This window comes from Etheostoma cragini, chromosome 21 (genome assembly GCF_013103735.1).
Source record: "Etheostoma cragini isolate CJK2018 chromosome 21, CSU_Ecrag_1.0, whole genome shotgun sequence".
Taxonomy (NCBI): Eukaryota; Metazoa; Chordata; class Actinopteri; order Perciformes; family Percidae; genus Etheostoma; species Etheostoma cragini.
The window spans coordinates 10,976,991-11,004,115 of NC_048427.1; the positions used below are offsets into that span (position 1 = coordinate 10,976,991).

General features: G+C 40.1%; 3 protein-coding genes across 12 annotated transcripts; 2 read left to right on the forward strand and 1 right to left on the reverse strand.

Moving 5' to 3' along the window:
• The first annotated feature begins 112 nt into the window (after positions 1 to 112).
• On the forward strand, positions 113 to 14,809 carry LOC117936588 (carnitine O-palmitoyltransferase 1, liver isoform-like). 3 transcript variants are annotated; one of them, XM_034859783.1, is made up of 19 exons: positions 113 to 306; positions 3,593 to 3,738; positions 4,134 to 4,273; positions 4,834 to 5,005; positions 5,839 to 5,940; positions 6,298 to 6,435; positions 6,666 to 6,743; positions 7,341 to 7,448; positions 7,900 to 7,987; positions 9,420 to 9,615; positions 10,224 to 10,409; positions 10,509 to 10,614; positions 10,701 to 10,817; positions 11,523 to 11,687; positions 11,795 to 11,923; positions 12,173 to 12,328; positions 12,452 to 12,562; positions 13,067 to 13,159; positions 13,475 to 14,809. In XM_034859783.1, the coding sequence occupies exons 2-19, from the start codon at positions 3,598 to 3,600 to the stop codon at positions 13,595 to 13,597; spliced, it is 2,349 nt and encodes a 782-aa protein (XP_034715674.1). In that variant the 5' UTR covers positions 113 to 306; positions 3,593 to 3,597; the 3' UTR covers positions 13,598 to 14,809. The 3 variants fall into 3 exon arrangements, with proteins under 3 accessions (XP_034715674.1, XP_034715673.1, XP_034715675.1); XM_034859782.1 differs by having other exon boundaries at positions 121 to 305; positions 3,589 to 3,738; XM_034859784.1 differs by lacking the exon at positions 7,900 to 7,987 and adding an exon at positions 8,518 to 8,602 and having other exon boundaries at positions 121 to 305; positions 3,589 to 3,738.
• A 2,581-nt stretch (positions 14,810 to 17,390) lies between these two features.
• On the forward strand, positions 17,391 to 22,750 carry LOC117936591 (troponin T, slow skeletal muscle-like). Of its 7 annotated transcripts, none has more exons than XM_034859795.1 (13): positions 17,391 to 17,499; positions 20,118 to 20,147; positions 20,243 to 20,256; positions 20,344 to 20,370; positions 20,778 to 20,796; positions 20,916 to 20,991; positions 21,081 to 21,197; positions 21,346 to 21,423; positions 21,518 to 21,631; positions 21,731 to 21,840; positions 21,980 to 22,070; positions 22,155 to 22,195; positions 22,484 to 22,750. In XM_034859795.1, the coding sequence occupies exons 1-13, from the start codon at positions 17,468 to 17,470 to the stop codon at positions 22,527 to 22,529; spliced, it is 795 nt and encodes a 264-aa protein (XP_034715686.1). In that variant the 5' UTR covers positions 17,391 to 17,467; the 3' UTR covers positions 22,530 to 22,750. The 7 variants fall into 7 exon arrangements, with proteins under 7 accessions (XP_034715686.1, XP_034715680.1, XP_034715683.1 ...); XM_034859796.1 differs by having other exon boundaries at positions 17,398 to 17,499; positions 20,916 to 20,976; XM_034859789.1 differs by having other exon boundaries at positions 21,980 to 22,195.
• LOC117936589 (dynein assembly factor 3, axonemal-like) lies at positions 22,750 to 27,083 on the reverse strand. Of its 2 annotated transcripts, XM_034859785.1 has the most exons (12): positions 26,941 to 27,083; positions 26,521 to 26,626; positions 25,468 to 25,574; positions 25,279 to 25,372; positions 25,005 to 25,159; positions 24,675 to 24,869; positions 24,405 to 24,527; positions 24,202 to 24,324; positions 23,937 to 24,081; positions 23,500 to 23,614; positions 23,285 to 23,359; positions 22,750 to 23,050 (listed from the first exon to the last, which is right to left on the reverse strand). In XM_034859785.1, the coding sequence occupies exons 2-12, from the start codon at positions 26,600 to 26,602 to the stop codon at positions 22,909 to 22,911; spliced, it is 1,356 nt and encodes a 451-aa protein (XP_034715676.1). In that variant the 5' UTR covers positions 26,603 to 26,626; positions 26,941 to 27,083; the 3' UTR covers positions 22,750 to 22,908. The 2 variants fall into 2 exon arrangements, with proteins under 2 accessions (XP_034715676.1, XP_034715677.1); XM_034859786.1 differs by lacking the exon at positions 26,941 to 27,083 and having other exon boundaries at positions 26,521 to 26,914.
• Positions 27,084 to 27,125: the final 42 nt, after the last annotated feature.

Here is a 27,125-nt window from a genome sequence, read left to right on the forward strand (position 1 = left end):
TCTTAATGGGTTTTATTTAAAGTATACGACAGTCAGACGTTGAAACATTGTCACACCTTAATCTTCTCTCCCCCTCTCAAACGTAACAGCTCAGGCATTGACACAACTCACTGCCACTGCGCGATTGCGACATTTCCGACAGTCGCTGAAGGCGGCATTAGCTCCATCCAGGAGAGCGCAGCATCTGTAGTACAGTTGTTGAGTGGAGACGGCCGACACCACAGCAAAAGACACTGGAGCTTGGTCGTCGTCAGAAGTTAGTCGTTTTCCTGCTAATCTGGATCCTGGGAATTTCGTAAACAACAGGTACGTTAACAGGGTTATGACAATGTTGTAGTGCGTCACAATGAAGATACACACAGTCGCATCTTTCCATAAACGTTAAGAAGCCCCATCAGCATCTGTTAGTGCCTAACGTTAGCTCACTACTACTAGCTGGGCGCTCGACTAGCAGTTAGCTAGCTAGCTAGTTAAAACGTCAGCTAGTGTTAACGTGCATCAACCATAGACAGTTAAAGATGTATTTGTAGCAGAAAAGCTAACATTAGTGTGCAGCTTTCAGATATACCAAAAATACGTTAAATATTAGTAACAATACGTTGACTAACTACGTAAAGCTGATTGATAATACTGATAGCTACTCCTGCTAAATTACATTTTACTTTGTAAACAGGACCTTGCTAAGCGTCATTTCTTTACTAAGATGTAAGGTTCCAGTAGTGTTATCTAGCTAAAATGACATCCCCCCCAATTTCCTGTCTGCTCTTTATTTGGGGCTATTTTGGCTGAAAGCACTAGAGGGGCATCTTGAATGTTAACGTTGTTTGTATAATTGTTTGTTGATTTAGCAACGTTTTGGAAGTAGTCCGACTGCATACCTTATAGTCAGTGGGACAGTCAGTGCATGGCTTAACTAGTTAATGTTTCTCTATAGAGTTAAGTAGCTAGCTAATGGCAGTCAGAGGTTTTCTGCTTGTTAAACATTGAATAGTGACCAACTGTTCCCAGCCCTGTCTCAGAAAACACTGACAATACATAAGGAAATGGCTTACAGTGGCTTTAATGTTACTTCTCAACATGATAATCCACTCAATATGTAGCTGTGTAACGTTGAATTTACAGACTCTGAATTCCTCCACTGAAGGACAATAACTTTACTTATGAATAGTTCTCTAACACTAAAGTTTTTACGTTTTTCGGTAAACCAGATTAAAGCCTAGCAGATCTTAAAGTGTTATAGAGTTGGATGAAGTTATTTAAAAGGTGATAGTTATTTAGCTCGAGATTCATATATAGGAAGCTCTACAGTGAAGTGCTAAACAGTGAAGGCTGAAAGTCACCTTAAGTAATGAGGCATGTTTTAGGAACAACAAGAAATGCCTGGGGACAACCATTACTGTAACACGGAGCCATTGAGTAAACATATAAAATCAAATTACAAACTGGAAAATACAGTCAATTCTAGTATTAACATACATGTCACACATCTTGGTATTGAGTAGCAGAGCTGAGAATACATCTGTTGCTATTACCGCTTTAGGCCACAAAACAAACCTACCATAGACTAAAGTTGCAGTCAAACAATAGCACAAGAGATATAAATGTGAAATTTAGTTTGTTTGTATTTTCTAAAGCCTTATATGTTTTTCTTTCACCTAGTTTACACACACTGCCCCTGCCCCCTTGTTCCTCTTCCTGCTCTGGACCCACTGTTCAATCTTGATCGGCTTGATTTCTGTCTGGCAGTTTTCCAAAATTCAAAATAAAAAGTTGTTTAGTCCTCACGTCAAGCAGGTAAAGGGTTGTGTCAGCTTTTCAGAAAAACGTTATTACATGGCCTCATGCAACATGAAAACAAGGAACACAGAAACTTGGATTACAACACAGACAGAGGGAGTGGGACTTGCTCATGCCCAGGACGTCAGTACTCCACCATATCTTTACATAGCAAGTTGTTGTTTGCCTTCAAACTGTAACATCTTTGAACAGACTGTACTATTCATAGCCAATTTTCCTTATTAATTACTCTATTCCATTATTCTATAGCTGTAGCCCTATCAAGAATATAATTTTAAAGCTGTATCATGGGCTGGCAGTATTTTTTAGAACACAGCTTTATAGACAGGAGCTCTAAGGGAATTGGGAATCAAAGTTGCGGAGATGTTTAGGATTACTACACTGCCACTGTAGATTGTGCTCGCAAAACATTTATTCCAGTGGACCAGCATTCCATAATGTGGCTCCTTGGATGTGTGGGCAGTCAGCACTAATGTGAGCTGGTGTGTTAGCGCTGAAAGAAATGGGCTGAAATGTACTGCTGTTAGTCCTTGGAACAGGCACGGCTGTATCTGCCAGATCTGAGCTAAAGAGCAGAAGCTCAGTGGGACCTGCGGACGATGTGGGAATTGTTTGTGTGTGTGTGTGTGTGTGTGTGTGTGTGTGTGTGTGTGTGTGTGTGTGTGTGTGTGTGTGTGTGTGTGTGTGTGTGTGTGTGTGTGTGTGTGTGTGTGTGTGTGTGTGTGTGTGTGTGTGTGTGTGTGTGTGTGTGTGTGTGTGTGTGTGTGTGTGTGTGTCATTTTTAGACATACACAGTCAGAGCGTGGCCTCCATGGGGGTGCAGGCCGGTGTCACTGTGACTCAACCTCAGGGCATTGTCCATAGCCTATTTCTGGAGGAAAATCAATTCCCTTTGTGAAGAGAAGCAATTATTGTATTAAACAAACATTCCAAATCCCATCAGCAGTCAGTCATCGTTGTCCTATTAAAGTTTCAAGTTGACTTGAAAGGACTCGTAAATAATGTCTCTTTCTAAGCTTCTGTTTAAAATGCCCATGCAGGAAATGGATGTGTTTGGCACGGCACGAATGCGCAAATTGTGCAATTTATCGTCTTTTTTTGGGGGGGATAAATCTTCTGTTCTGTTGTTTCTTCATAGCACTTGTAACCACCTTTCCCATCAGTTGGATTTTTAATACAATTCACAAAGCATAATGTTCCTTTTGGCTGTTTACGTTGTTCCTTTTCGTTGACAGTTTTCCGGCAGTTCTCTGGGTCGTAACCTGGGGTCCTGGAGTTCTGGTCCCTGCAGATAGAACCCCCTCAGTGTAGGTGGGATTCTCAATTGATTGCCGTAGCGATGCCACATAGAACTGCTTTGACCTCATTCCAGACTCGCTGGACCCTTTCACGGGCAACAATGTCTACACTTTGTCAATTGTTCAGCAAAGTGTACGGCATAGTTTTGCAGACTGCTATTTTTTTTAAACTCTGGGGTGAGAGAACCAAAGAAATTGCGGCCCCTTTTGACGGTAGCTTGGCTGTTAAAGAATTTGTGCAGGACGTCCAGCCACAGTAGGAACGGTTCTCTGTGACAAATCAGTGGTCTGCAGTGTTTTAACTCCACCTTCTCATATCTGGTCAGCTCGGTTGGAATCTCGACCGAGGTGGGGACAAAGAAAGGACCAGGTACTATCCTGATTCCTAAGTTTCACTTAAAGAAAACCCAAAACAAATGAGTCAAGTTAGGTGGGCCGTGCCGTACCATGTAGTGGAAATGTGGCATAAATTTAAATCTCTCTCTCTTCATGCACAGGCATCATGGCGGAAGCCCACCAGGCGGTGGCCTTCCAGTTCACGGTCACGCGAGAGGGCATTGACCTGCAGCTGTCCCACCAGGCCCTCACTGAGATCTACCTCTCCGGTGTGCGCTCGTGGAAGAAGCGTATAATCGGACTCAAGGTATCTTCATTCTGGCTGTCACATTTGTTGTCTGTGTCCTTAAAACTGTCTATGATAATCACATACGTGCCTCTTCATCCTTGTTCTTACTGCGTGTCCTCCTCTCTTCACGTCTGCACTTACATCATGTGTCAGAGCTAAATTCTATTCCGTTGGCCTGTCCGTACGACGGTTGTGGTGTTTTTGTTCATTTTCTGCTCATTCTTCTTAATTTGCGGGTTTGTAGCTTGCTCCTTTGCAAGAATAAACAGAGAAAAGTTGTTTTTTTACATGACATGTATTATTTCAGTGTGATCATGAATGAATTATCTTGATACTGAGCCATTGTCAGTGTGCTGATTTGTGAACAGGAAGAATGGGATTTGAAATCAGTCTCTCTTGTCTCATGCTAACAGAACAGCGTGATAACGGGGGTATATCCTGCCAGTCCTTCCTCCTGGCTTTTTGTGGTCATAGCAATCCTGGCTACTATGTACACACGCTCCGACCCCTCCATGGGACTCATAGCCAAGATACAGGAGCACCTGCCAGTCAGGTAACGCATCTCGTGACTCCATGAAATTTGTTAAAGTTAACGATTAATCTTTTGATTTGCCAGACACCCTCCGCACACACTAAACATTTCTTTTCCCTGGTTGTACATTGTGTCACAGAGATGGGTGCAGGGTATGTATAGATGTATAGAGTGGTTTAATTAGGCCTTACCCGTCCCATTCTTCCTTTTCATTGTCTTCTCTAATATATATAGTTTATTTTTGCCTCATCTTGACAATGTTCTCCTGTTCTTTTTCTTTCTTCTATCCATTGTTCCATTCACAAAAAAACAGATTTAGAGTTTAAGTGAATGTATATTGGTCACCCATTGGTTTGGAAAAGGGAACAAATTAATTAGAGATTTCCTTGCTTGATATTGCCATTGTGAAACAGCTAGCTCTTGTAGTTTAAATCTTTAAATGTAGTTTTTCTTTCCATCAATCCTTGTTCCCTTTCGTCCTGCTTCTCGTTCTATTTTACTTTGACTATTTCACTTCCTGTCATTTTTTCCTCCCTTTTTCCCCTCTTATCAATCTGTCCACCTTCTCTCACCATTTGCAGCCAGTCTATGAGCACCCAGTTCCAGACGTTGGTGTCAGCAGTGCTTTTCAGTACCATGCTATGGCTCTTGCTCATCTTCACCATGCGCATGTGCCTCAAGAAGCTGCTCTCCTATCACCGCTGGATGTTCGAGAAGCACGGCAAGATGTCCACCACCACCAAAGTCTGGGTGGTCAGTGTTGTTTCACACCTTTTCCACTTGGCACCATAAACTAACCATAACTTTTACTTTCCTTAAGTTCTGTGATCTTTGGTATGTTATATACTGTTGTTAAAAATACAATTAGTACAATGTAATGTTTCCTAATGTTTTTAAGAGTAGCAACATCCTTTTTTATTTCCTCCCATACTACAACATGTTTGTGTTTTATGCTGCAAGAAAAGGGATAAATAAAAGGAAAAGGTGTCAACCTACGACAAATCATCTAATCACCTTTAAAGGGACTGTTCACCCCCAAATCTAAAATACTAATATTATACTATTTATCAAACTAGATGGTTTTGGTGTGAGTCGCCCAGTGTTAGAGATATTGATGTCTCCCTTCTCACGAATAGATTAGAACTAGATGGCACTCGGCTTGTGGTGCTCATAGCAGCAACAAAAATACATTTTAAAAACTCAACAGCAATGTCTCTTTCTAGAAATCATGACCTGGTTACTCAAGGAAATTCACCTAGTTGTGAGCAGTTTTATGAAGAACTATGTTAGAAAGCAAATAGTCGATGCCGTAAACTGCTCCCAACCAGGTCTATGATCACCTTGAGCAACCTGGTCATATCTGACTGTTCTCTCCAACACTTGGCAACTCACATCAAAGCAATGTAGACTGATAAACAGCACTACAGATAAGCGGAACATTTTTTGATTTGGGGTTAAACAGCCTCTCTAATTGTATCTAAATGTAATCTGATTGTTATGATATTCTACAATACTACTACAAAATAATTCTAGCATCCTAGCATGTCCTCACTCTAATATTTGGAGTGTGTTTGTTTCTATGCCAGGCTCTAGTGCGGATCTTCTCTGGCAGAAAGCCTCTGCTCTACAGCTACCAGGGTTCGTTGCCAAACCTGCCTGTGCCTGCCATCAAGGACACAGTCAAGAGGGTGAGGCGTCACATGAAGCAGAGGAAATGACAACACGCTGATTACTGAGCAGGAAACATATGAATCACTTTCTCCCATTTCCTTCCTCTGTTGAACCACATTTCTTCTGTTGTTTTCTCATTTTGGCTGCAAACAAGATAAGAAATGTATAAAAATGCCTGGTATCTACCCTTCTAAATTAAGATGTATTTGACAGATGAGAAGAGCTAGATTTGTTGTTCTATCAGCAGTTAGTTGTTATGGTAGTAGTCTTCCACATACCATTACAAATCGTTTTTGAGGTAATCTGGTGGTCATTTTAGTTCTGCTGAATGTTGCTTATTCTTTTTGTCATTCTTACGCATCACTTCTGTTTAGCACCTGGAATCAGTGCGTCCGCTGATGGATGATAGGGAGTATGAACACATGACCAAGCTGGCGGCAGAGTTTGAGAGCAGCCTCGGCAACCGCCTGCAGTGGTACCTCAAACTCAAAGCTCTCTGGTCCACCAACTACGTAAGTGGTTGACTACAATGCTCTAATTGAGTGTGGCTACTTCAAACATCACATAACCGTTCAAAGCAAAGCAGGCCAAAGGAAATGCAAAATTCCATTAACAATGTATATATTCGTGAGGTTCTTTGGAATTAAATTATTTAACCTGTCTGAATATGTAAGTGACTGCCAGTTGGCAGTATTTAGTATTAGCTCTGTTTTAAAAGATTTTATTGTGTGTTTGTTTTCAGGTAAGTGACTGGTGGGAGGAATATGTCTATCTACGTGGACGTGGCCCAATAATGGTCAACAGTAACTATTTTGGCATGGTAGGAAAAGCTTTTCATTCTCAGAAATTTCCAGTCTGACATGGTGTTATGTTTAACTCTGTTTGATGGTGGACATGTTGACTGTACCAGGCCTTCAAGGTTACTTCATTCTATTTTATGACTTTTGAGATATTTGGGGATTATTTCTGGGAATAATTTGTGGGCGTTGTTTGTTTGTCAAACGGAGAGAACAAATAATTGTGTGTTACTGCTTGTCATAGTTTTTTACCTTTTTTGAATGCTCCTGGAAAAGTCAAAATATGTTCTTGATATATGTTCTTTGTCAACAGCGCTCAGTATCTGCATACATCTTAACACATACAGTAATATGAATGTGAATGTTGTTTTTTAGGTATGACTTCTAGAAAAAACTATTGGACAAACTATTTTCTCAAGCACGTTAAAATCCTTTATTATTTTGATTTAAAGAACCATAGCGATAATAACTGATGTAAAAGGATTGTTACTCATACACACTTGACCCAAACTCTCCAAGCAGAACGTGGATCTTGATTCTGTAATCCCAGGTGGACCATTATGTTTGGAAAATAGCAACCCACTCCTGACTTCCTGTCTCATCCTGCGTTCTCTCCCCAGGACTTCATGTATGTGACGCCCACACCCATCCAGGCAGCCAGGGCGGGCAACAGCCTTCACGCATTCTTCCTATACCGCCGCAAACTCAACAAAGAAGAGCTTAAACCTGTGAGTTAACCACCAGCCAACCCGACTGCCCCACGAAGGCGTTTATTATTTATGTCTCTTTGCTATGGCAACAAATTTGTTGATCAAAGTTCTCAAAATGATGAGACAAATTTCTTTGTGGAACCTGAACATATTATGTACTGGTAAATGATTACAATAGAAACTGTGTGAGTGACATCTATTCATTGCTGTTTGTGTGTCTTGACTGTTGATGGTATGGTACCGTGTGGATCTCTCCTTTTTAATGTTTATGTGAAGACACTTCCCTCATGTTCTCATACCATGCTCATCTCCACCCTTTCCACCTCTTTCGCTCGCTTGATTTCTCTTTATTTACTACCCTCGTTTCGACTCTCTCTAAAAAAAAAAAAAAACTCTCTCTTTTCGCTTGACTCTATGTTCCCTCCACTGCTCTCCTCCTGTCCTTGCCTCCGTCCTCTCCATTTCCCAGAACCGTATACCAGGCACTGTCATTCCTCTGTGTTCAGCTCAGTGTGAGAGGCTTTTCAACAGCACACGCATTCCTGGAGAGGAGACGGGTAAAGAGACTGACATGCAAACGCACATAGACACATGCTGTGGCAACATGAATATTCACTCAGTGCTGAATGTTATAGCTTCAGCAAGTGAGAAATGCTAACACAGCTCTGCTTCAGAGATAATGAGGCAAACTGCAGGTGTCTGAGCTGTCTGGAGTGTAAGCGTGGGATAGAAAACCGTGTGAAAGACTGTTAATGTGTGTGTATGGTCTCTAGAAACAAAGGCGCGGTGATTCACTGAGTCATAATACAGTATGTCTGCTGTACAGGCTATTCTGTCATCTCTCATCTGTCTCATCTCGCCTTCTGGTCTCATCACAGGTCTGTCTGGGTTTCTGGAACGGGTCTGTCTTCAACTAATGTCTATTTTCTTCTGCCCACACATTTTGTTTTCTCATCTTTTCCTTCCTTCTTTCCTTCCCTCCCTGGTTCTCTTTCTATTTCCATCCACTTTTTATCGTCCTTTTTGTATTCTCTCTTTCTCTCCCTCGCTATCTTTTTGCACTGTTCCCATCCTTTATCCTGCTCAGTTATTGTTGAGGTCTGCAGTTCCTTGCTGTTCCTATCAATTTGAGAGGATGTTTGACACTTGTCGAATCCCTGGAACACTAACAGGTAGTATTAATACTTTTACACAACTGGCTCAATCCTAGTTTTAGATCTTAAAAAAACTTTTTTTACGGTGTATAATTAAAAGTTTTAAATGAAGATATAGCCCTGTCTCATATATAGTAAATGTTCCTTGTTCATTATGTTAATGAGCCAATATCTTGATAGTCACCCTATTAATCATTTCAAATTAGAAACAACAATAAAAAGAAACACCCTTGCTTTCCTTTGCTCAGGCATGCCTTCTTCAGCACTGTATTTCTTCATTTTTTCATTTAAGTCGGCCTTCAGCTATCCGTGTTATCTAAACTATATAGAAAGCTATATAGTTTGGACAGTATCATATATCCGCGACAAAACTGAAAAAAGACTCAGAGAGAAAGTTGCATTTTCAAATATGTCTGCTACTTCAGCACCATAGACAGCGCCATGGATTTATCAACACTCGATAAGGCTACTGATATTTCAGAGCCATGGTCGGGGCCAAAGGTTCTAACTTTCACAAACAACCACCCCTCTGCTCTGGTGCTCTCTATTTCTAGGGGATGGAGAGGGATGGAAGGCATTTTGGTCATTTTGCTAACAAGGGGGGTGGCATCCTGCCTCAAATCCCCTACTGAGTAAATGAATGCATTGCTAAATATGAATGACATTAATGTGAGAACAACCCTTGCCAGTAGGACAGACACAATGCAGAGGTTTTAAATAAACGTAAGCACAAGGCACATAACTTCCTAAATTAAGTGCATCATCTCTGATGTTTTGTATGTTTTTTTGACTCAATTAACTAAATATTTCCTTTTTTTTTCTTTTACATGCAAAGACACGGTGCAACATTGGCAGGACAGTGACTACATAGCGGTATACCACAGGGGTCGCTACTTTCGTCTAAGGGTGTACCAGGCAGGCAGACTCCTGTCGCCCAGGGAGATCGAATTCCAAATTCAGAGGATCCTTGATGACCCTTCACCTCCTTCCAAAGGAGAGGCCAAACTGGGGGCCCTGACCGCTGGAGACAGGTCAGTTTGACAAACCACCAGTGTTCAAATCACAAGGACAGTACATCCTCAATGTATTAGAGCCCGAGTTGGGTTTTTGATTTTAGGGGGGGGGAATTCACAGATTTATCAAAATGGCGCACTATGTAGAGTATTTTTAAGCTAAAATTAAAAAAGACCTTTTCTATGTGGTTTGTGCACCGATTTTTCACCAAAATAACTTTGCAAAAATACTCAGAAGGCTGCTTCCTTAAACAAATAACTTTATTAAATAACATTATACATTATGCATAACATTTTTTATAATCCAATTCTAAGACCAACTACAGAGAAAATAAAGGATACAATTAAAATAAAGAGCTAAATAAACATCAGTATTCTGTGTTCAGTATCAGTCAATTGCTGACCATTTAAATAAAGAACTAGGCAATGACACAATTACTAGGCAATAAAATAAATTACCCCCAAGCCTTGATTTCTGCATTATATGTTCTGTAGAAATAGATTTCTTATCGCCACCGTATACTCCAATACAATGGATACCGATATGTCTGTGATAGGCCAATATCAGCCACTAAAAACGTTGCTCTAAATGTAATGTCATCATTTTTCTCTTAAATGTTTCCCAGAATTCCATGGGCTAAAGCCAGGGGGAAGTATTTCAGCAGTGGGGTCAACAAACGCTCCCTGGACTGCATAGAGAAAGCGTCCTTCTTTGTGTCCCTGGATGATGACGAAGACGGCGTGACGGCAGATGACCCGGCCAGTCTGGATTCCTACGCCAAATCCTTGTTGCATGGGAAATGTTACGACAGGTCATTTAACATCTAACTGATCACCGTCTCGTGAACATGTGATAAGTTAACTAGTTTTTAATGTTATGTTGTTCAATCTTTATCTCGGTTGTCATGCAGGTGGTTTGACAAGTCCTTCACAATCATTTACTTCAAGAATGGAAAAATGGGTATCAACGCAGAGCACTCGTGGGCTGATGCCCCGGTGGTGTCACACTTATGGCAGGTAAGGAATCTGAAAGAAAAGTAGGCTCCACACCGATGTCATCTGGTCCTGAGAGGTAATCGCTTAAAATTGTTGTTTGTTTCCAGCACGCCTTGTCCACAGACTGTTTCCAGCTCGGTTACAATGCAGAGGGTCACTGCAAAGGAGAAGTGGATTCATCACTACCACGACCACAGAAGCTGAACTGGGAAATCCCTCCAGAAGTTAGTTCTCCATTCACACATTTCCCTTGATTCCTTTTCTCCTTTAGCTAAAGCACACAGGTTTTCAAATCCGCAACAACTTATACTGTCTTTTTATACATGCATTAAAAGAGTGTGTTTTGAAATGAGGCATGTATTGTAAACATCATAATTCATGTTAGGCTCATGCTAAAATTATAAGGTCACAATTACTCCTATTTAGATATGTGTAACTGTAAATAGGTACTGTAGCATGTAAAACATCTTATTTTGTTCATTTCATCCTTCAAAGTGAGAGTTGACATAGTGACAAACCCACGTTATGTAATTAGAAAAACAGCTGCTCAAATTATCATAATAAAGCTGATGTTTGGCATTATGCACATTTTCAAGGATGTAGTATAATGTTCTAGAGAAACACTGTATTGTTAAAGAAATATGTAATATTTTAAATATAAGTTTTCTTGGCAAGAGTCAGATAAGAAGATCAATATCAACCTCATGTCTGAAGACTTAATATGAAGGCAAAGCCAGTGTGTGGGTAGCCCAGCTTAGCATAAAGACTGGTTAGCCAGTCAGCACCAGGGACAGGACTAACGTGATGATAAAAGCTGACTCGTTATTTGGAACAATATGAAAGCATGGCTCAATCTTTTGAAACCAAAGCACAATGGTTATATGTATCTCAGCCCTGTTATGTTAGCTGTCTGGATGTGTCTGTCCCAGTGTGAGGAGCAGATCTCCCAGTCTCTAGCAGTGGCCCAGGCCCTGGCTAGCGATGTGGACTTGCACGTTTTTTCCTTCCAAGACTTTGGCAAAGGAAAGGTCAAGAAGTGTCGAGTCAGTCCAGATGCCTTCATTCAGATGGCTCTTCAGTTGGCCTACTACAGGGTAAGCCTTCCTTCTGAAGTAGCATGCCTTTGTGTGCGCGCCAGACTGCATTCAATTTGGCACTGCCTATGTTATCTGTTGCATGTGAGTTTTTTTATTTATTTCAGGACCAGGGGAGATTCTGTTTGACGTACGAAGCCTCCATGACGCGTCTGTTCAGGGAGGGCAGGACAGAGACTGTTCGCTCCTGTAGCAATGAGAGCAGTGCCTTCATCCGGGCGCTGGAGGGTGGAGAGGTGAGACCATGGAAACTGTCTCTTCATTTCCAAAGTACAGTAAAGTAAAGGACAGTTTAAGAAACGTTTTGGTGGATAACATAATAGGAAATTAAAAGAGAATTACTAAAGGTGAATATAAAAAAAAAAATCTATAAGCATTGCAAATGATTATGTTTATTGCATTTTTCTCTTGCATAAACCATGCAGTGTCTATCACTAATATGTGCAATGCCAATCAGTAATGCTGCTCATGCCATTCTCCCCCAGGCAGCAGATGTGTGCAGGCGTTTGTTCCACGAAGCGACAGAAAAGCACCAGCATTTATACCGCTTGGCAATGACCGGAGCTGGCATCGACAGACACCTGTTTTGCCTCTATGTGATGTCCAAATACCTCGGAGTGGAGTCTCCTTTCTTGAAAGAGGTTCATTTTCTTTTGTGATTTTTTTAGTCAGACATCAGTCTGTCCGGTTCAGTATTAGTATTCAGAGCCAGTACAGCAGCAACTTCAACAAATTGATGCCACGGCTTCTTGTGGGTATTTCAGGTGCAGTCCGAGCCGTGGCGGCTGTCCACCAGTCAGTCACCAATGCATGTGGAGATGTTTGACCTCGTCAATCACCCAGAGTACGTCAGCTGTGGAGGGGGCTTTGGACCGGTCAGTGCTTCATTCACAAAGTCATTCAACTGTTATGTCAACAGTTATGGCAAAACTCGAAAGCCAGAAATAAACTTCCATTTTTCCATTGTAGTGTGTATTTTTACTAACTGAAGCTGCTCTTTTTCAAAGCCACATTTTACAATTTTTCCTCGCAGGGCACGGGGGTTGCTGGTCTACCGCTGCCTCAAATCCCTTGGTTTACCGCCATTTACTGCTGATTAACATCTAACATCTACTGACTAACATCTACTGTTAACTACCCTCACTTCAGAAAATCCAAACTATCTTTTTAATGGCTGTCCACAGTTTGAGTTTTGAGGAAAAACCATTCCATGCTTTTTGCATTCTTGAGACTGTAAAAGCACAAGCACATATTTTTCATATTTGTCTTTTAATAATTCCTGAGCAAACAACGTAGGCCCATCTTTTTGAAAGTGGCTCTGGGTTCTGATTCTCATTAAGCAGCCATAAAAGTATAAATATTGCTTGTATTTCTTTCAGGTGGCTGATGACGGTTATGGGGTGTCCTACTCTGTTTTGGGAGAGAACATCTTGTGCTTCAACATTGCGTGCAAGATCTCATGTAAAGACACTGTGAGTATAATAAAAGCAGTAATATTATCCTCCATAGAAAAAGTTGAAAAGAATTAACTCCTCAACATGTGGCAACTATGATGTTATTAGTTTATAAAGTGTATCTCTGTAACCATTAGGTTGATGAAAGCAGACGACATGAAACCTTTTTCAATGAAGCAAAAAAAAATTCTCTCCCAGTCTCCTTATTCTTTATTCCGTCTTTCTCCCCCCGCCTCCCACCACACACACACACACACACACACACACACACACACACACACACACACACACACACACACACACACACACACACACACACACACACACACACAGTCAGCCCATAAGTTTGGTGCACAAATCAGAAAAGCCCTGCGCGACCTGCTGCAGCTGCTGATCCCCAACCAAACAGAGTTCAAGACAGAGGAGAAGCGGCCAGAGATCAAGAAAGACCTGTAGTCGGTTACTCCGGAGAAAAGGATGCTAAAGGGAAGGTGTACAAGTGTAAATCTTACACTATGAAGTAAGGAAAGCCCGGTTTATTTTCCCTCATGCATTTGGAGAATTTGATAGCCACACAGAGGATTTTCCAGTGACAGCTCAATGGGGGAACTGATAAAACGGAGGCGATGTTTTTACTAATATGCATCTATATTTGTGTGTGTCTATTGTCCGGGTGATAGGTGTGTGAGAAGGAAAAAGGTCCATGGATTAACAAGAAGTGTTACTCAAGTACATTAAGGTTTATGCGTTTAGTTTTAACAGTCAAACCTTTGGAAGATATGTTAGTTATTTATTTTTTTTTTACATGTTTTGATTATAATAAAAAGGCCAGTACATATTCCAGCACTCAAGGTTAGGGTAGAAATTGCTAAACACTTAGTAATTTAAAATCAATTCAAGTGCATTATGTTTTGACACCACTAAGTGTGCCACACTGTTTGTGCCACTAATTCTCTGTTAAATTTGTTTTATAGCGTATGATGCATTTATCCTCTCAGCGCAGTAGCTCAGAGAGGAAACATGCAGGGTTCTTCGGATTCTACCATCTAAATGCAACATTGCTGTAACGATGAAGCCACATATTTTAAAATCTCGGAAGTCTGTGACTTCTCAGTGTTTACTTATTATGTATAAATCTGCTTTCTACAAAAAACAACATGATTGTAATGCTGTGCTGAGAGTACCCGGCTGTTTATACAGGAAACAGCAGTAGGGAAATGACATTGCTCTACTTAATTCAGGTTGGCATTACTCTTTGACTGGTGTTATATTCAGTGCCAGCTCACCCAGGCTGTATTCTCTATTTCATGGTTTTAAACATATTAAAAATGTGCATACAAATAATGTAGGTCAGTTTATTGTTCACTGGTCAGTAGGATTTTCTGTTATGAACTCCAGTTATTTCACTGCCTCTATAAATCTGTTTTGTAATTATTATTACCACTGGATTATTAAAGAAGTGTCGTAACAATGCAAGCTATATTTATGAACGTCATGTTTAGGTATTCAGTCGTGAGCAGTGTTGCAGGTCAGATGGTACCAGTGACACAGAATCCTATTATTCTTTATTGATTATTGCCTTTTTGGTTTTCATTTGAGCTTGTCTTGTTGTATTAATATGATCAGCATTTGTAATGCAATATTATGGGGGCACATAAAGTCATTCTTAAAGAAAAGAAAAAACTCAAGTGTTTCTATTTGTTGCCTTAAGAGTACTCCACCAATTTAGCCTTTATAGTTTTAGATGGAGCAGAACCAGCAATATCTTTTTTATTCCATGCGCGTTTCTACCTTGTCAAAACCTGGTGCCTACATTACCCAAAATGCAACTGTAAAGTTGAGATCACTAGATAGTTTGCCGCTCCCTTTAGCGCCACAAAAGGGCGCTGATGTTCTCTTTAATGCTCACAGGCTTGTCAGAAGGAAAAATGTTTATGTATCTATTTTGTATAATTTTAATTTCTGCAAAAGGACACAACACACCTACTGCTAAATAATGAAAACTAAGAATGAACATAACATTTTTTTTTAAATTAACCTCGTAAATAATGTACATATATTATATCTGTGTTAAATATCAAACATACAAACTGCAGAGTATAAAAACTGTAGGAGCAAATTACCCTTTATAATAATTTGTATTTGCCAAATGCATCAGAAAGCACTTTCCAAAGCGCTGCGTTCCAAACAGGGATTTGCTTTCTGTAAAAAAAACTTTGAGTTTATTAGTAGTAGAGAACAACTCCCCAGCTCATTGTGGTTTCATTGATCGTGATGTTACTGGCTGTTTTAACCACTCTCGCCATTATATTTTTTATTTTCACAAGTAAGGTGCCCATGCTGATGTTTAGAAGTAATTGCAGTGTCTTCTTTGGCACTGAAGGTAATTTCATATTGGCCACTTCACGCTTAATTGAATTTCTACTTTTATTTTTATGGAAAAGCTTACCATGTGGCTGGACTCGCCACTGAAGCTTGGCCCCTTCAGATAGTTGTTGGATCTATGGAAGCAAGGAAAAAAAACACTTTTAGTCAGTTACTAGAGTAAAGGCCCATGTACACGGGGTGTTAAGACAACTGCTTGACTACTGTAAGCTGCACATAAATTTTAGAATAGACAAAAACTTACTTAGTTTAAAATGGTCATCGAAGTTCAACAATGAATTTGACTTCATTCACACCCTCACAATCTTTTTCTCTTTTCTACGGCTAAACAGAAATTATACAATAAGTATACTTTTGGTTTGTTTTGTTTAATTAACCATGTTATATACTGTTACTTGATAGAATCAGACTGAATGCTCACAATTACAGCAGGAGAAGGGACTTAATGTAGGACAACCACTTCCTGGCAGAGGACTTCTACACGGCAGTGTCCATCCTGATTTGGCTGAGAGCCCTCCCGGTCTCTGAAGGAACTGTCACTCTGGTCCGACCATCCCCACTCATCTCTGAACCAAGCGATCCAGTCCCATGACAGCGATGGCACATTTCCATTAATCATTTGCTGTAATGCCGGATTATCAATCTGGCTCCTCACACTGGCCAAGTTAGAATCATTCCCTCTTGGGCTTGCCTCCATGACTTCTACTCCATCGAACCCCTCATCTGTGAATATTGCAAAATTAACTGTAGAGATTAAACGGTTTGAAGAGAATGGTGGAAAAACACACAGTGTTGTTATTACTCTTCAAGCCGCTGCACACGCTTAAAGGTGCATGAAGAGATACTCCAGTTTTTTAGTGACAAAACCATTGGATTTATTTTAGATAACTATGCTAATAATGAATTGATGATTGTTAAATGATTACTCAACAGTAAAATGATCATAGCGTCTAAAGAGACTTTTCTTCTGCAGCTAAAGGCATTGACCATAGTCATAAATGCCTCCAATGACTTTGTTACAGAACAACATCTGCATGGCTACATTTGCAGATCAACAGAAAATGAATTGGCAACTATCTTGTTTAAGTCATTTTTTAAAGAAAAAGTCCCATTTTTCTGGTTTATATCATAGCTGGATATCTTTGGACTGCTGGTAGGACAAAACAAGACATTTGAAGACGTCAAAAGGGAAAATGTGATGGGCATATACAGATAAAAATATTAAAAGATTAATTGAGAAAACTGTCTGTTGAAAAACATTTTCCATGCTATTCATAGAAAGTAAAATTTTAGTTAAAATAAAATAATTTTTCTTACCTGATGCACAGATGTTTCCTCGTGAGAGATAAAGTGTACTTCTGCAGGTTGTTACTCTTTCTCTCTCACTCTTCATACATATTGTGGCTGTTTTTCCAAAGCACTTTTATATTTGTGTCTATAGAATTGCTGTATGCATTTGACAATTGCAAGTGAATATTTGCATTTCACAAAAATATCTGTAAGAAGCAAGTGTAGTTTGTGGTAACAGCCGACTGACATCATTTTGTGTATGACCTGTTTTGGTAGCCTATGATGTCACAGACAGACAGATTGATTCCTGTAAAATACCACGAGGTCTGTAATTGTTAGTCAGTGGAAAAAAAACAACCTGGATCCTTGGAACAAAGGACCTGACAGAAAGGTCTTGTTTTTGCCTCCTTTTTTTTCTGTCTCCATTTATCTCCTGCCACCTGTCTTTCTGTCTCTTATTACAGCTGTGAGGTCAGCAACAAACCCCTCAGTCATTATCCTACCCATCGGACTTCAGCTTATGCCCCTCAAAAGCCGACAATAATTGTCTATATCTTTATACACACACACAAACACACACACACACTGACACACACTTTCTATAAAGGTCCGTCTCTCCTCTAGTTGTTACTCGGCTTGCTTTCATCATCAATGAAACACCCTTTTTCTCTTTTCCTGTTCAGGTATGTACTTTGACTTTTCCTCTGCAGTGGTTTCAGTTTGGGTTTCTTTTTTTTTTTAAGGCAAATTCCTCCATCATTTTTATGGTACTTCATGGCAGTTCTACAAAAACATGCACATCACTGGGTTTGAGACAATGTTGTTTATTGACTGAACATTTCAAATGACAGTTGTTATCTTAATTTCAAGGCTGTGAAACACTTTCTCAAGTAAGTTTGTTTTATATGTCCCATATTATGCTCATTTTACAGGTTGTTCTTGTATATAAAAATTAGATAACCCACTGTAGCTGCCCAGTGCTCAGCGATAGACAGAATGTCTAAGTGACGTTGAGCCAGACAGTTGAGACCGAAAACAGATCTAAAAGAAGAGTGAATGTTAGACTTACATTTTCCAAGTGACCAGAAAGATAACACTAAATGAGCGTAATGTTGAGCTGTGTCTGCTGGATGTGTAATGGGCATCTGTTTGCTTAAGTTCGCCATATTAACTTAAAAGGCGCTAATATGTCTGTGTTTTGTTCACAGCTTGTAACCGCTGCTGCAAGCACAAAAGAAAAAGGTATTACACTTGTAACATTGAAATAATCACACATGTATCTATGACAAGTTATTATTGGTGCCTGGTCCTCTTTATCCATCTGTCGGTCAGTTTGGCCAGAAAAATTCAACAGTGAAGCGATGTGAGGAATTCCTCTCCCAATCCCTAATCTGCCTTTGGTCCATGTGCCCGGTGTTTATACAGATTCACATGCTCATGCTCTGAGATCTTGGCTAAAAATGAACTCTAAAGGGATCTGAGAGACTTGGGCGGCCTCAGTGCTTGATCTACCATGTTAATACACTCAAAAACCGACAGCCTGGGGGGTTTCCATTTGTTTGCATTGAGTGTGTTTTAGTGTTTTAAAAATTTGTCTACTACTGGAGTGTCTACCCAGGAACTTATTTTTCCTCTTTGTTTGGTTTGACTGCAGCTCATTAGTCGGTTTTGACTTTCTAAATGCATAATACTGTATCTCTTCTAACTAGTTCCGCTGAAATACATATATAAGCTGCTAAATTTATGATTAAGAATGCTAAACTATTTATGTGGCTCGACGAGCATTTAAATGTCCCTTCAGTTCAGGGAGACTGTGAGTAGATCAAAATTTAATAAAGGATTTGGCTGGTGTTAATTGCAACCAACCGACCAGCTTAATCTCTTTAACCCACATTCTCTCTTGTAAATCAAATTAAACAACAAGGATTGGCCAGCTGATGGCCCATTCTTATCCTGGGTAACAGGACACTGTGGCCTCTTCTATTCCTAGATCATTAGCTACAAATGGCCTTCCCCTTTGTCTTCTTCTTTGAACAAAAAGACCCCTGTATTGAATGTGTTATGCGTCTCCAATGGCCAAATTTTGTTCACATTACATTTTTTGACATTAGGACGGATTGAAGCTCACCCATCTGGAGGGGCATGCAAACATATTAACTGATTATCTTCTATGAATCTAATTTTTTTTTTTTTGCACAGTCAAATGGTATGTTTAGACTATGTGACTTTTGTTACAGTGACCACTGTGGCTACAAGTGGCAACTACAAAAAGTCAGTTGCTTTAAAGGTGCCCTGACACACACATTTCAATACTTTGTGGTAATGTCTGAAGTTCTACCATGGACTCATTTTTGTAGAAAACAATGCCTTGGTTACCTTGTTTAAAGCCATTCTAGCATGGTAGGGAAAGCCTGCAGAAAGACTCAGGTCGATTTGTGCCAGTTCTCATTCAAATTCAACAAGCTAAGCTGCTTGACTCTGATTGGCTAACAGCTAGCCAATAAGAGCCTGGCTATCATCATTTACCCAGCACAACTGGGCGAGTTCATGAATAGTAATGAGCTCAGGCAAAATGACGTCAGACTGACCAGCTTTTTGTGATTGGCCTGATTTCTCTGCTTCTTTCTTTTCAGTGACTAGAGCTGACAGAGGAAGTAGGAGTTCATTTTCACATTCAAAGCATAACACAAACACATAAGGACCTATCATTTTACAAACAATGCAAATAAAAACGGTTTAGTGTGGCAGGGCACCTTTAAAGGTGTCATTATTGGGTGACCTGACTGAGACCACATTTTATGTAACAGTGCCACAAATAAAGACAAGACATAAAGTCCAGCAAACTGATCCAGAAAAAATAAATATCTCCAGCATCTAACGTTTGCCACAATAAACTACTTGCCTTGCCAGACCAAATTAGGCTGTAGCACTAAAACTCAGTTTAATGAATGGAGTGAAGCATTGGTCATGAATTGGGCTCCTCGTTTTTAAGTGGACAAATGCTTTTTTTCAATCAAAAGTTACACAGTCCAGTTTAAAGTTTGTTAAAACTTCCATTTTTAGGGAGTTGATGGTCAACTTCAGTCAACTGTCTATGTCCTGTGTTTAGGCATAATGTAACATTAGATTATTTGTTTGCAACTGAGAAGCCAGTTTTGTGTTTTTTGAAGACGCACTTTACCAAACTACTATTGAAAAATCATAAATAATCTATAAATGACACCTTTCATATGGTTGGCTAAGGTTTTTGCTGTTGTTATTCATGACAGTGTGATTTGTATATGTATGGTTTTCTCTCCAGTGTCACCATGTCTGATTTAAACGTCCTTAGGTGAGTGATTCCATTGTCACCAGTTAAATGTTTCTACATTCATGTGTTAGTTTTATGGCGTGTCTGATGTTTTCTTTCAATTCTTTTTTATTAAGAGGCCATCAAGAGGGTAAGGACGTTCACTTATTTAATTAAGCCGAAGTTTCATTGTTTCTCTCAACTCAAACGCCGTGTCACTCTTTCTTTTCTCTTCTAGAAGAAGATGAGGAGCAGGGAGAGGGAGGTGAGACTTTGATGCTGGGTTATGTTGATTTAATAGACTATTTGCTTAGAAATAAAATATTCAGATACAAGCTATTACACCAACCTGTCAGTAAAAGCAAAAGACAACCATTAAACTGTAAATATGTATTTAAATGGGGTTTTCCCAGGAACTCTCAATATACTTTATTCAAATTGAACAGGAAACTGTAAACCTCTCATTTAAAGTGCTGTATATCGTGAATAATATCGTAGAGTGGAAGTCACGGTTAGAAAAACAGTGTCCGTGAACTGTAGTATTCACTTAATTTATGCATCTTTGCCTATTATTTCCTATTCCTATTTCCTCTGTTGAGTTTTCAAATCTAACTACTGTTTATAAAAGATGAACTGATTCATTTTTTTCATTGCTGTCCTGTCCTGTTGAAGAAGAGCGCCCCAAATACAAGTATGCATGTAAATACTAAATATCAAAATATTTTGTCGGATTTTACCACAAAATGCATTGCAAAGAAGTAAAAATGAGCTGATCGTGTATATTGATGTTACATTCATGTTATTTCACAGGCCGCTGGGCACACAGCTTGTTGCCCCTAAAATCCCTGAGGGGGAGAGGGTTGACTTTGATGTATGTTCCTTCAAGGTTGTTGTTAATGGAGAATTTACACAATTACAGCACCAACAACTGTGGTTACATAATCCTGATCTGGGTATTCACTGCCCCCCTGTTAGGATATCCATAGGAAAAGGATGGAGAAAGACCTTCTGGAGCTGCAGACTCTGATCGATGTCCACTTTGAGCAGAGGAAGAAAGAGGAAGAGGAGCTGATTGGACTCAAAGACAGGATTGTAATGCCTTTCCCGTGCTGTCTGTCCATTTCGTCCCTGTGCATTTGTCTGAGAAAGAGATTTGTCAGGATACACTGATTGTTAAGTGATTAAATTGATTAAAGAGCCCTGTGTAAAAGTCCAGCTGACGTGTGATTTTGTGTTGTAGGAGAGCCGCCGAGCAGAAAGAGCTGAGCAGCAGCGTGTGAGGGCTGAAAAAGAGCGTCACAGACAGACACGTATTGCGGTAATTAACGTTTGACATTGTATTACGGATGTTTTTTTTAATCCAAAAGAGCACTTTAAGTCTAAGCACTAACATCTGACGATGACCTCCTCAGGAGGAGAGACAGAGGAAAGAGGACGAAGAGGCGAAGAAGCGGGCCGATGACGAGGCAAAGAAGAAGAAAGTGCTTTCCAACATGGGGGCTCACTTTGGAGGATTCCTGGCCAAGGTCAGAATCAAACATTTAAGCAGGTGTGTTACTGTATGACTGTCAGAGTTCTTGTGTGTCTGATCCTCCTAGAAAGCGAGTTGTGTTTGTTTTCTGCAGGCAGAGCAGAGGCGAGGCAAAAAACAAACTGCGAGGGAAATCAAGAAGAAGACTCTGGCAGAAAGACGCAAGCCACTGGCTGTTGAGGCCCTCAGAGAAGATGACCTGAGGTCCGTTTAAGGCCCATTTATGCTAAAACATTCATTACAGTTTAAACCAGCTCCATGTTGTAGGAATGCCAGCTTGGTAAGCCTGGTGCATACTATTAAAAGCTGCAGCCACAAGGTGCATTATTCTACTGTGTTTTAGAGAGAGAGCCAAGGAGATGTGGGAATGTATCTACCAGCTTGAGTCTGAGAAATTTGACCTGACTGAGAAGACAAAGAGGCAGAAGTATGAGGTTAGCCATTTAGCTAAGAATATACAAAACTGGTATTTAAAAAATGGCTCATTTGTGAGGTCAGCGTATGTTTGTGTTTTCCAGATCAACGTCCTCCTGAACAGAATCCAAAATGCTCAGAAATTGTGAGTAAAAATCTACAATTGCACCAACCTTAACACCCCAAAAACTAAAGCATTGTAGAGAGCTACTTTGCATTAACTATGCAAACGTGCCGCAAATGGATGGCAACGGTTGTATACACACAGGAAATGGCAAACTCACAGCTCTTGAAGGTCTTCCACCTTCTGCACAGGATGCACACATCTAAGATGTGAACGTGAAGTGATACTGAATCAGTCACACTCGCTGGTCATTTCTGTGCCAACTCTGACTGTTAATAATCAAGTGTACATTTTTTTGTCTCAATGCAGCAAAAAGGTCCATGGTAAGGGGAAGGTCGGAGGACGCTGGAAGTGAACTCACACAAAAGGCACAATGAAACAAGGGGGCGGTTTTCATGTGGCATTTTTAGTGAAATATATCAACTTGCAATTACATCTTGCAATTATTATTATTATTATTGTTATTATTATTAAATGCATGTATACGTTAAATAGACAATTTTGTAAAAGGTCATTTCTAGTAGTGTCATTCAAAATGGAAATACAATTGAAATAATAGTAATAAAAATGTAAACATGGAAACTATTATCTAGGGCCACTCAGTTGCTACTTATTGGTTGGGTAACTTCCTTATAAATGAAAAATAAATGATATCTGTCTGCAATATCTAGTTGACTGTTGCATATTGTGAAGGTAAAGCTGCTGACAATGGGAGCAAAGAAAGGGAAGCACCTTTACTTCCTCTGTGGTACGAAAACAGCATGGACGTCATCACTCTTCCCCTCACGCCACGGCTCAAATTCAGCCTGCAGAGCAATGCTCACCACTTTCTTTGCAAAGCATGCTTCTTGCTCTTTGTTCACATCCAAAATGTACCTGCAATACACACACACACATAGACACACACATCCAACTTTAATGTAAAACTGCAAATAAAGGTATAATTAACATTTTATCTGTTAACTAGCAGATGGGTGGATAGAGAGCAAACACTAAAGAATCAGATACAGAAAAGCAAATGCATTTGTGTACAACATAGCATAGTTACTGTACTCTTGGTGATTGTACTGTCACCATGGTCGCAAGCTCTGTTACTATAAAAACCCTCACTTGGCCAACTCCACGACAATCACAGCGTCTGGTGCTGCAATCTGTCTCGTCGTCGGGCCAAACTGGTGCACGCAGCTTTACAGAGAGGGAAACAAAATGTAGTCATCTCAGTCTGATGGTGAAGGAATGCTATTGTGGGATAAGGTACTATATTTGTATTATTATTTATTGAGTGAAATGATCTATTAGAGCATTAGAGAATAAAAGGTTCTCACCTGGCAGAGAAGTAGATTATGTTGAAGAAGTGGGAGTATTTCTGTTTTTCTGGCAGTTTGTAAAGGGAGTCCATTGGCAGGAAGGTCACAGAGATCCCATTCAGACACATCAAGTCTGAAGAGGATTTGAGAAAATGCAGTGCTAAAACCATCACGTTTCATGTACAAATACTGTTTTCTGTGTTAGGTTTCAGAAGGATTGGAAGTGATCTACCATACATTGAATAACTTAGATTCCATTCAAACGAATGCAGAAATGCATCATGCAGATGAGAGATGCAACATAGTCAAATACAATCCTTTATCTCAGTCTGAATTTTTTCACTTTGACTTAAACAGCTTTTGTTATTGCATGAGCTGTTGCATGAGCTGTCCTTACCTGCACTGCATTGGCAACTAAAGCCACTACAGGCCTGCTAGTGTTAACAGCCGTTTACCGTTAATGCTGACAGATTTTCCATCAGTCTCTGGGGATGGATCCTCTGGCTCTGCGTCTGATTGAAAAGTGGTGGGGCAGCCCCGTCTACTGGACAGCGACTGGAACAATTCCTGTACGTTTGCAAAGGAGATGTCCTGGGCTGTCTGTGGAATAAAATGTTCCTCAGTGTATAAACAAGGTTACTGCTACTGTACAATCAAAGCATGGGGAGGCATAACTATAATCTAACATGTAATCCATGCTATTACTACTGTATATTTTACCTTGACATGTTGTCCATTCTGTGTCTTCAGCAGGCTCTTGTCATCAGTTTCAATGCCAAAGGAGAGGTAAGGACTGGAAACAATGTCTCCCCAGTAGCCCATGACAGCCACTTTGTCCCCTCTCTGTCCGGACACGGCAAAGTTCCTGGTCTTATTGCTGCATTTTGTAGAAATATTGTGCAGGAAAACAGACAAGCACTCACCTGATTGAACACTCTTGAAGAGAGCAAACTTGGATTGGTTATTTGGTAGACACCTTCCCTCAGTTCGAACGCCAAACCCCGTTCCCTCCATTGCGCATATTGTTGTTTGTTGATGACACCACACTGCACACACATAAAGAGTCTCCATCATTCAGTGCAACATATAATCCACCATATTTTTATTGTTTGAAAAAACTGTTTCTGAGAGAAAATACAGGAAGCTCATTTTAAATCGACAAACATAGGAAAGCACACATAATATTGAAATACCCCTTTCTCGTGCAGTTTCATTGTAAGGTCCCAGTCAAAGCAGCTTTTCTTGGAGTCGTAGCGTGTTCCAAGGTGCTCCCTGACCCGATAATCCCAGGCTTTGGACATCAAGATAGTGGCAGAGCACTTAGATGAAGATGTTGAAGGCTGGATCCACAACTTGAATATCCTGGCCAGCTCATCTCGCTCCTTAAACTGTTGAAATATTCATAGTATGGAAGTTCACATGTGTTTGAATGAGCAGGCCTTGATCCCTGATTTCGGAAAAAATATCAATCATAAGGTCTTAAAGAAACACAGAGGATAGGCTTGTTTTACAAATGATCTTACCCTGAGAAGACTTGTGTTCAGACAGGGGTGTGTGGCCGTCTCTAGTGTGTCAGTAACAGACAGAGAGAGCTCTGATGCTGCACGTCTCAGTGTCTGTTCTGTCTGACTGCGGATCTCACCATTCCCAAACATCTCCAAGAAAACCTCTGTCTTCTCTAAAAAAAAAAAAAAAAAATGTTGCAAAATAACTTAAATGTTTAGAACACAAATCTGTATTAGAATTTTTACTGAACAATTATGAAGTTAATCGTGTAACAGCATGTATTATTCCAACCATTATTCCCCATGCATTCCTTTGGCATCAGTGCCAGGTAGAGGAGCAGCAGCTGTCGAGCCACCACCTCCATGCTGTTTTCTATCACCCACACCTGCAGTAGAGCAGAGATAAGGCATTTGCAGCTCACAGTAGAACATATCAATTTGTTCTCAGGGGGTTACATAAAAGTTTAAGAGAGAGGCTCACATTAAGGATGTCATGGTCCCGCAAACCAGAAATGGTTTTCAAAATATGTCGTGGATCTCCAGTGCCAACCAGTAAAACATTGACCTCCCCTTCAAGTCTCACAGGGCCTGGGCACAGAGAAAGAGAGAGAGAGAGAGAGAGAGAAAGAGAGAGAGAGAGAGAATATACAGTAGTACAACACACCGTAATTCAAGGGTGGTAGTTTTTCAGTACAAACCAAAATGTGTCTTTTGCATTTGTAGTCTTTTTTATTCTGATATCTTATCTTAAATAATTTTGCCATTTGTAGATTATTTAGGCAGTGATCTTCTACAGCTGTTTCTGTTTCTGAATCCTATATCATTGGTAGAATTTAGCTTCTATTCTTACTTGAAAAATAAGCATTTAACTGTATATATCTCCTGTGCTATTTAAATGCTATGGACAAAATAACAAATACTGTATTCAGTGCAATAACCCCACAGTAAATACCATTACCATATTACAGTGCGAGTTAAAGGTTTTAAGTAAGAAGTTATGGCGTAGTTTGAGGCCACTATTAATGCAGTTTTATATCTGGTTGTTTCAGTGTTCATAGTTGTCTAGTTTTGTGTAGGCTACATCGCTGAATGTATTAAAACCCAGGTTACGTTCCACTTACTGGGGGTGGAAATGGGACTAATGGGAGTAACCAGGCCCTCATGTGAGGAGGGCCCAGATAGATGCTATGAATAGCTGTGGATGTTGGGAGGGACCCATAGAGAATGAGAACATAGAGAACACCACTGCTATCAGTATGACATACAATCCGTAGCAATATCACACAATATGCTATAATACTCCTTTACAAGTATTTAACTAAATGTACTTAGGACTACGTATGCTAAAAGTACAATACAAAAAGTAACAAATTGTACATTAAGTGTCAAAAGTGATAGTATCATTGTGCAGCATAGTCCTTGGTACTGGTAGTGTTTAATTTTTATATTATAGGATCATTATGCATGCATTAACATCATTGTGATGTGACGCATTTAGAAGGACCACGCATCCACGTGCAGCTAAAGCGCTCACCCGTACTCAGCAGGTCGCGTGCGGGGCTGAAGCCCCACCAGGTGATGCAGCCAGCGCCCTCAGATAACCGTCCGGCACTCATCCTGTAGCTAGCTAGTCAGCTAATGTGACCGAAAGAAAAAAGAAAACCAAGCCTGACTGTAAGTGTTCGACATCATAACTCAACTAGTAACGTTAGAGGTGATGTTAATGTTTTAACAGAGTCTTAATTGGCATTGACCAGTCTAAATGTTACAGTCTAAATGTTAGCACGAAACGCTCGCTAGGTAAGCTAGCTATAAGTAACTTTACTTGATAAAAATGAAAATACATTGTTAGCTTATTAATGAAGCTGTTATCCTTGAACACAAACCCGTCGGTGAATATACCTAGCTGATGAACGGTCCTAGACAGCGAAACAAAATGACGACAAAACTCACCTGCCAAGCTGTTAGTTTGCACCAAACGCTAACCGTTGGATCAGAAAGTTTGGGTTCTGTTGCTAGGCAACAGCTTCTCAATGGAGTGGACAGACGCCATCTCCCGGTGGCTAAAATTGCTACTCCTGTCTAGAGATTTCAAGTCCAAAAGCCTATTATGGTGAAACAATGATGGATCATTTTAAT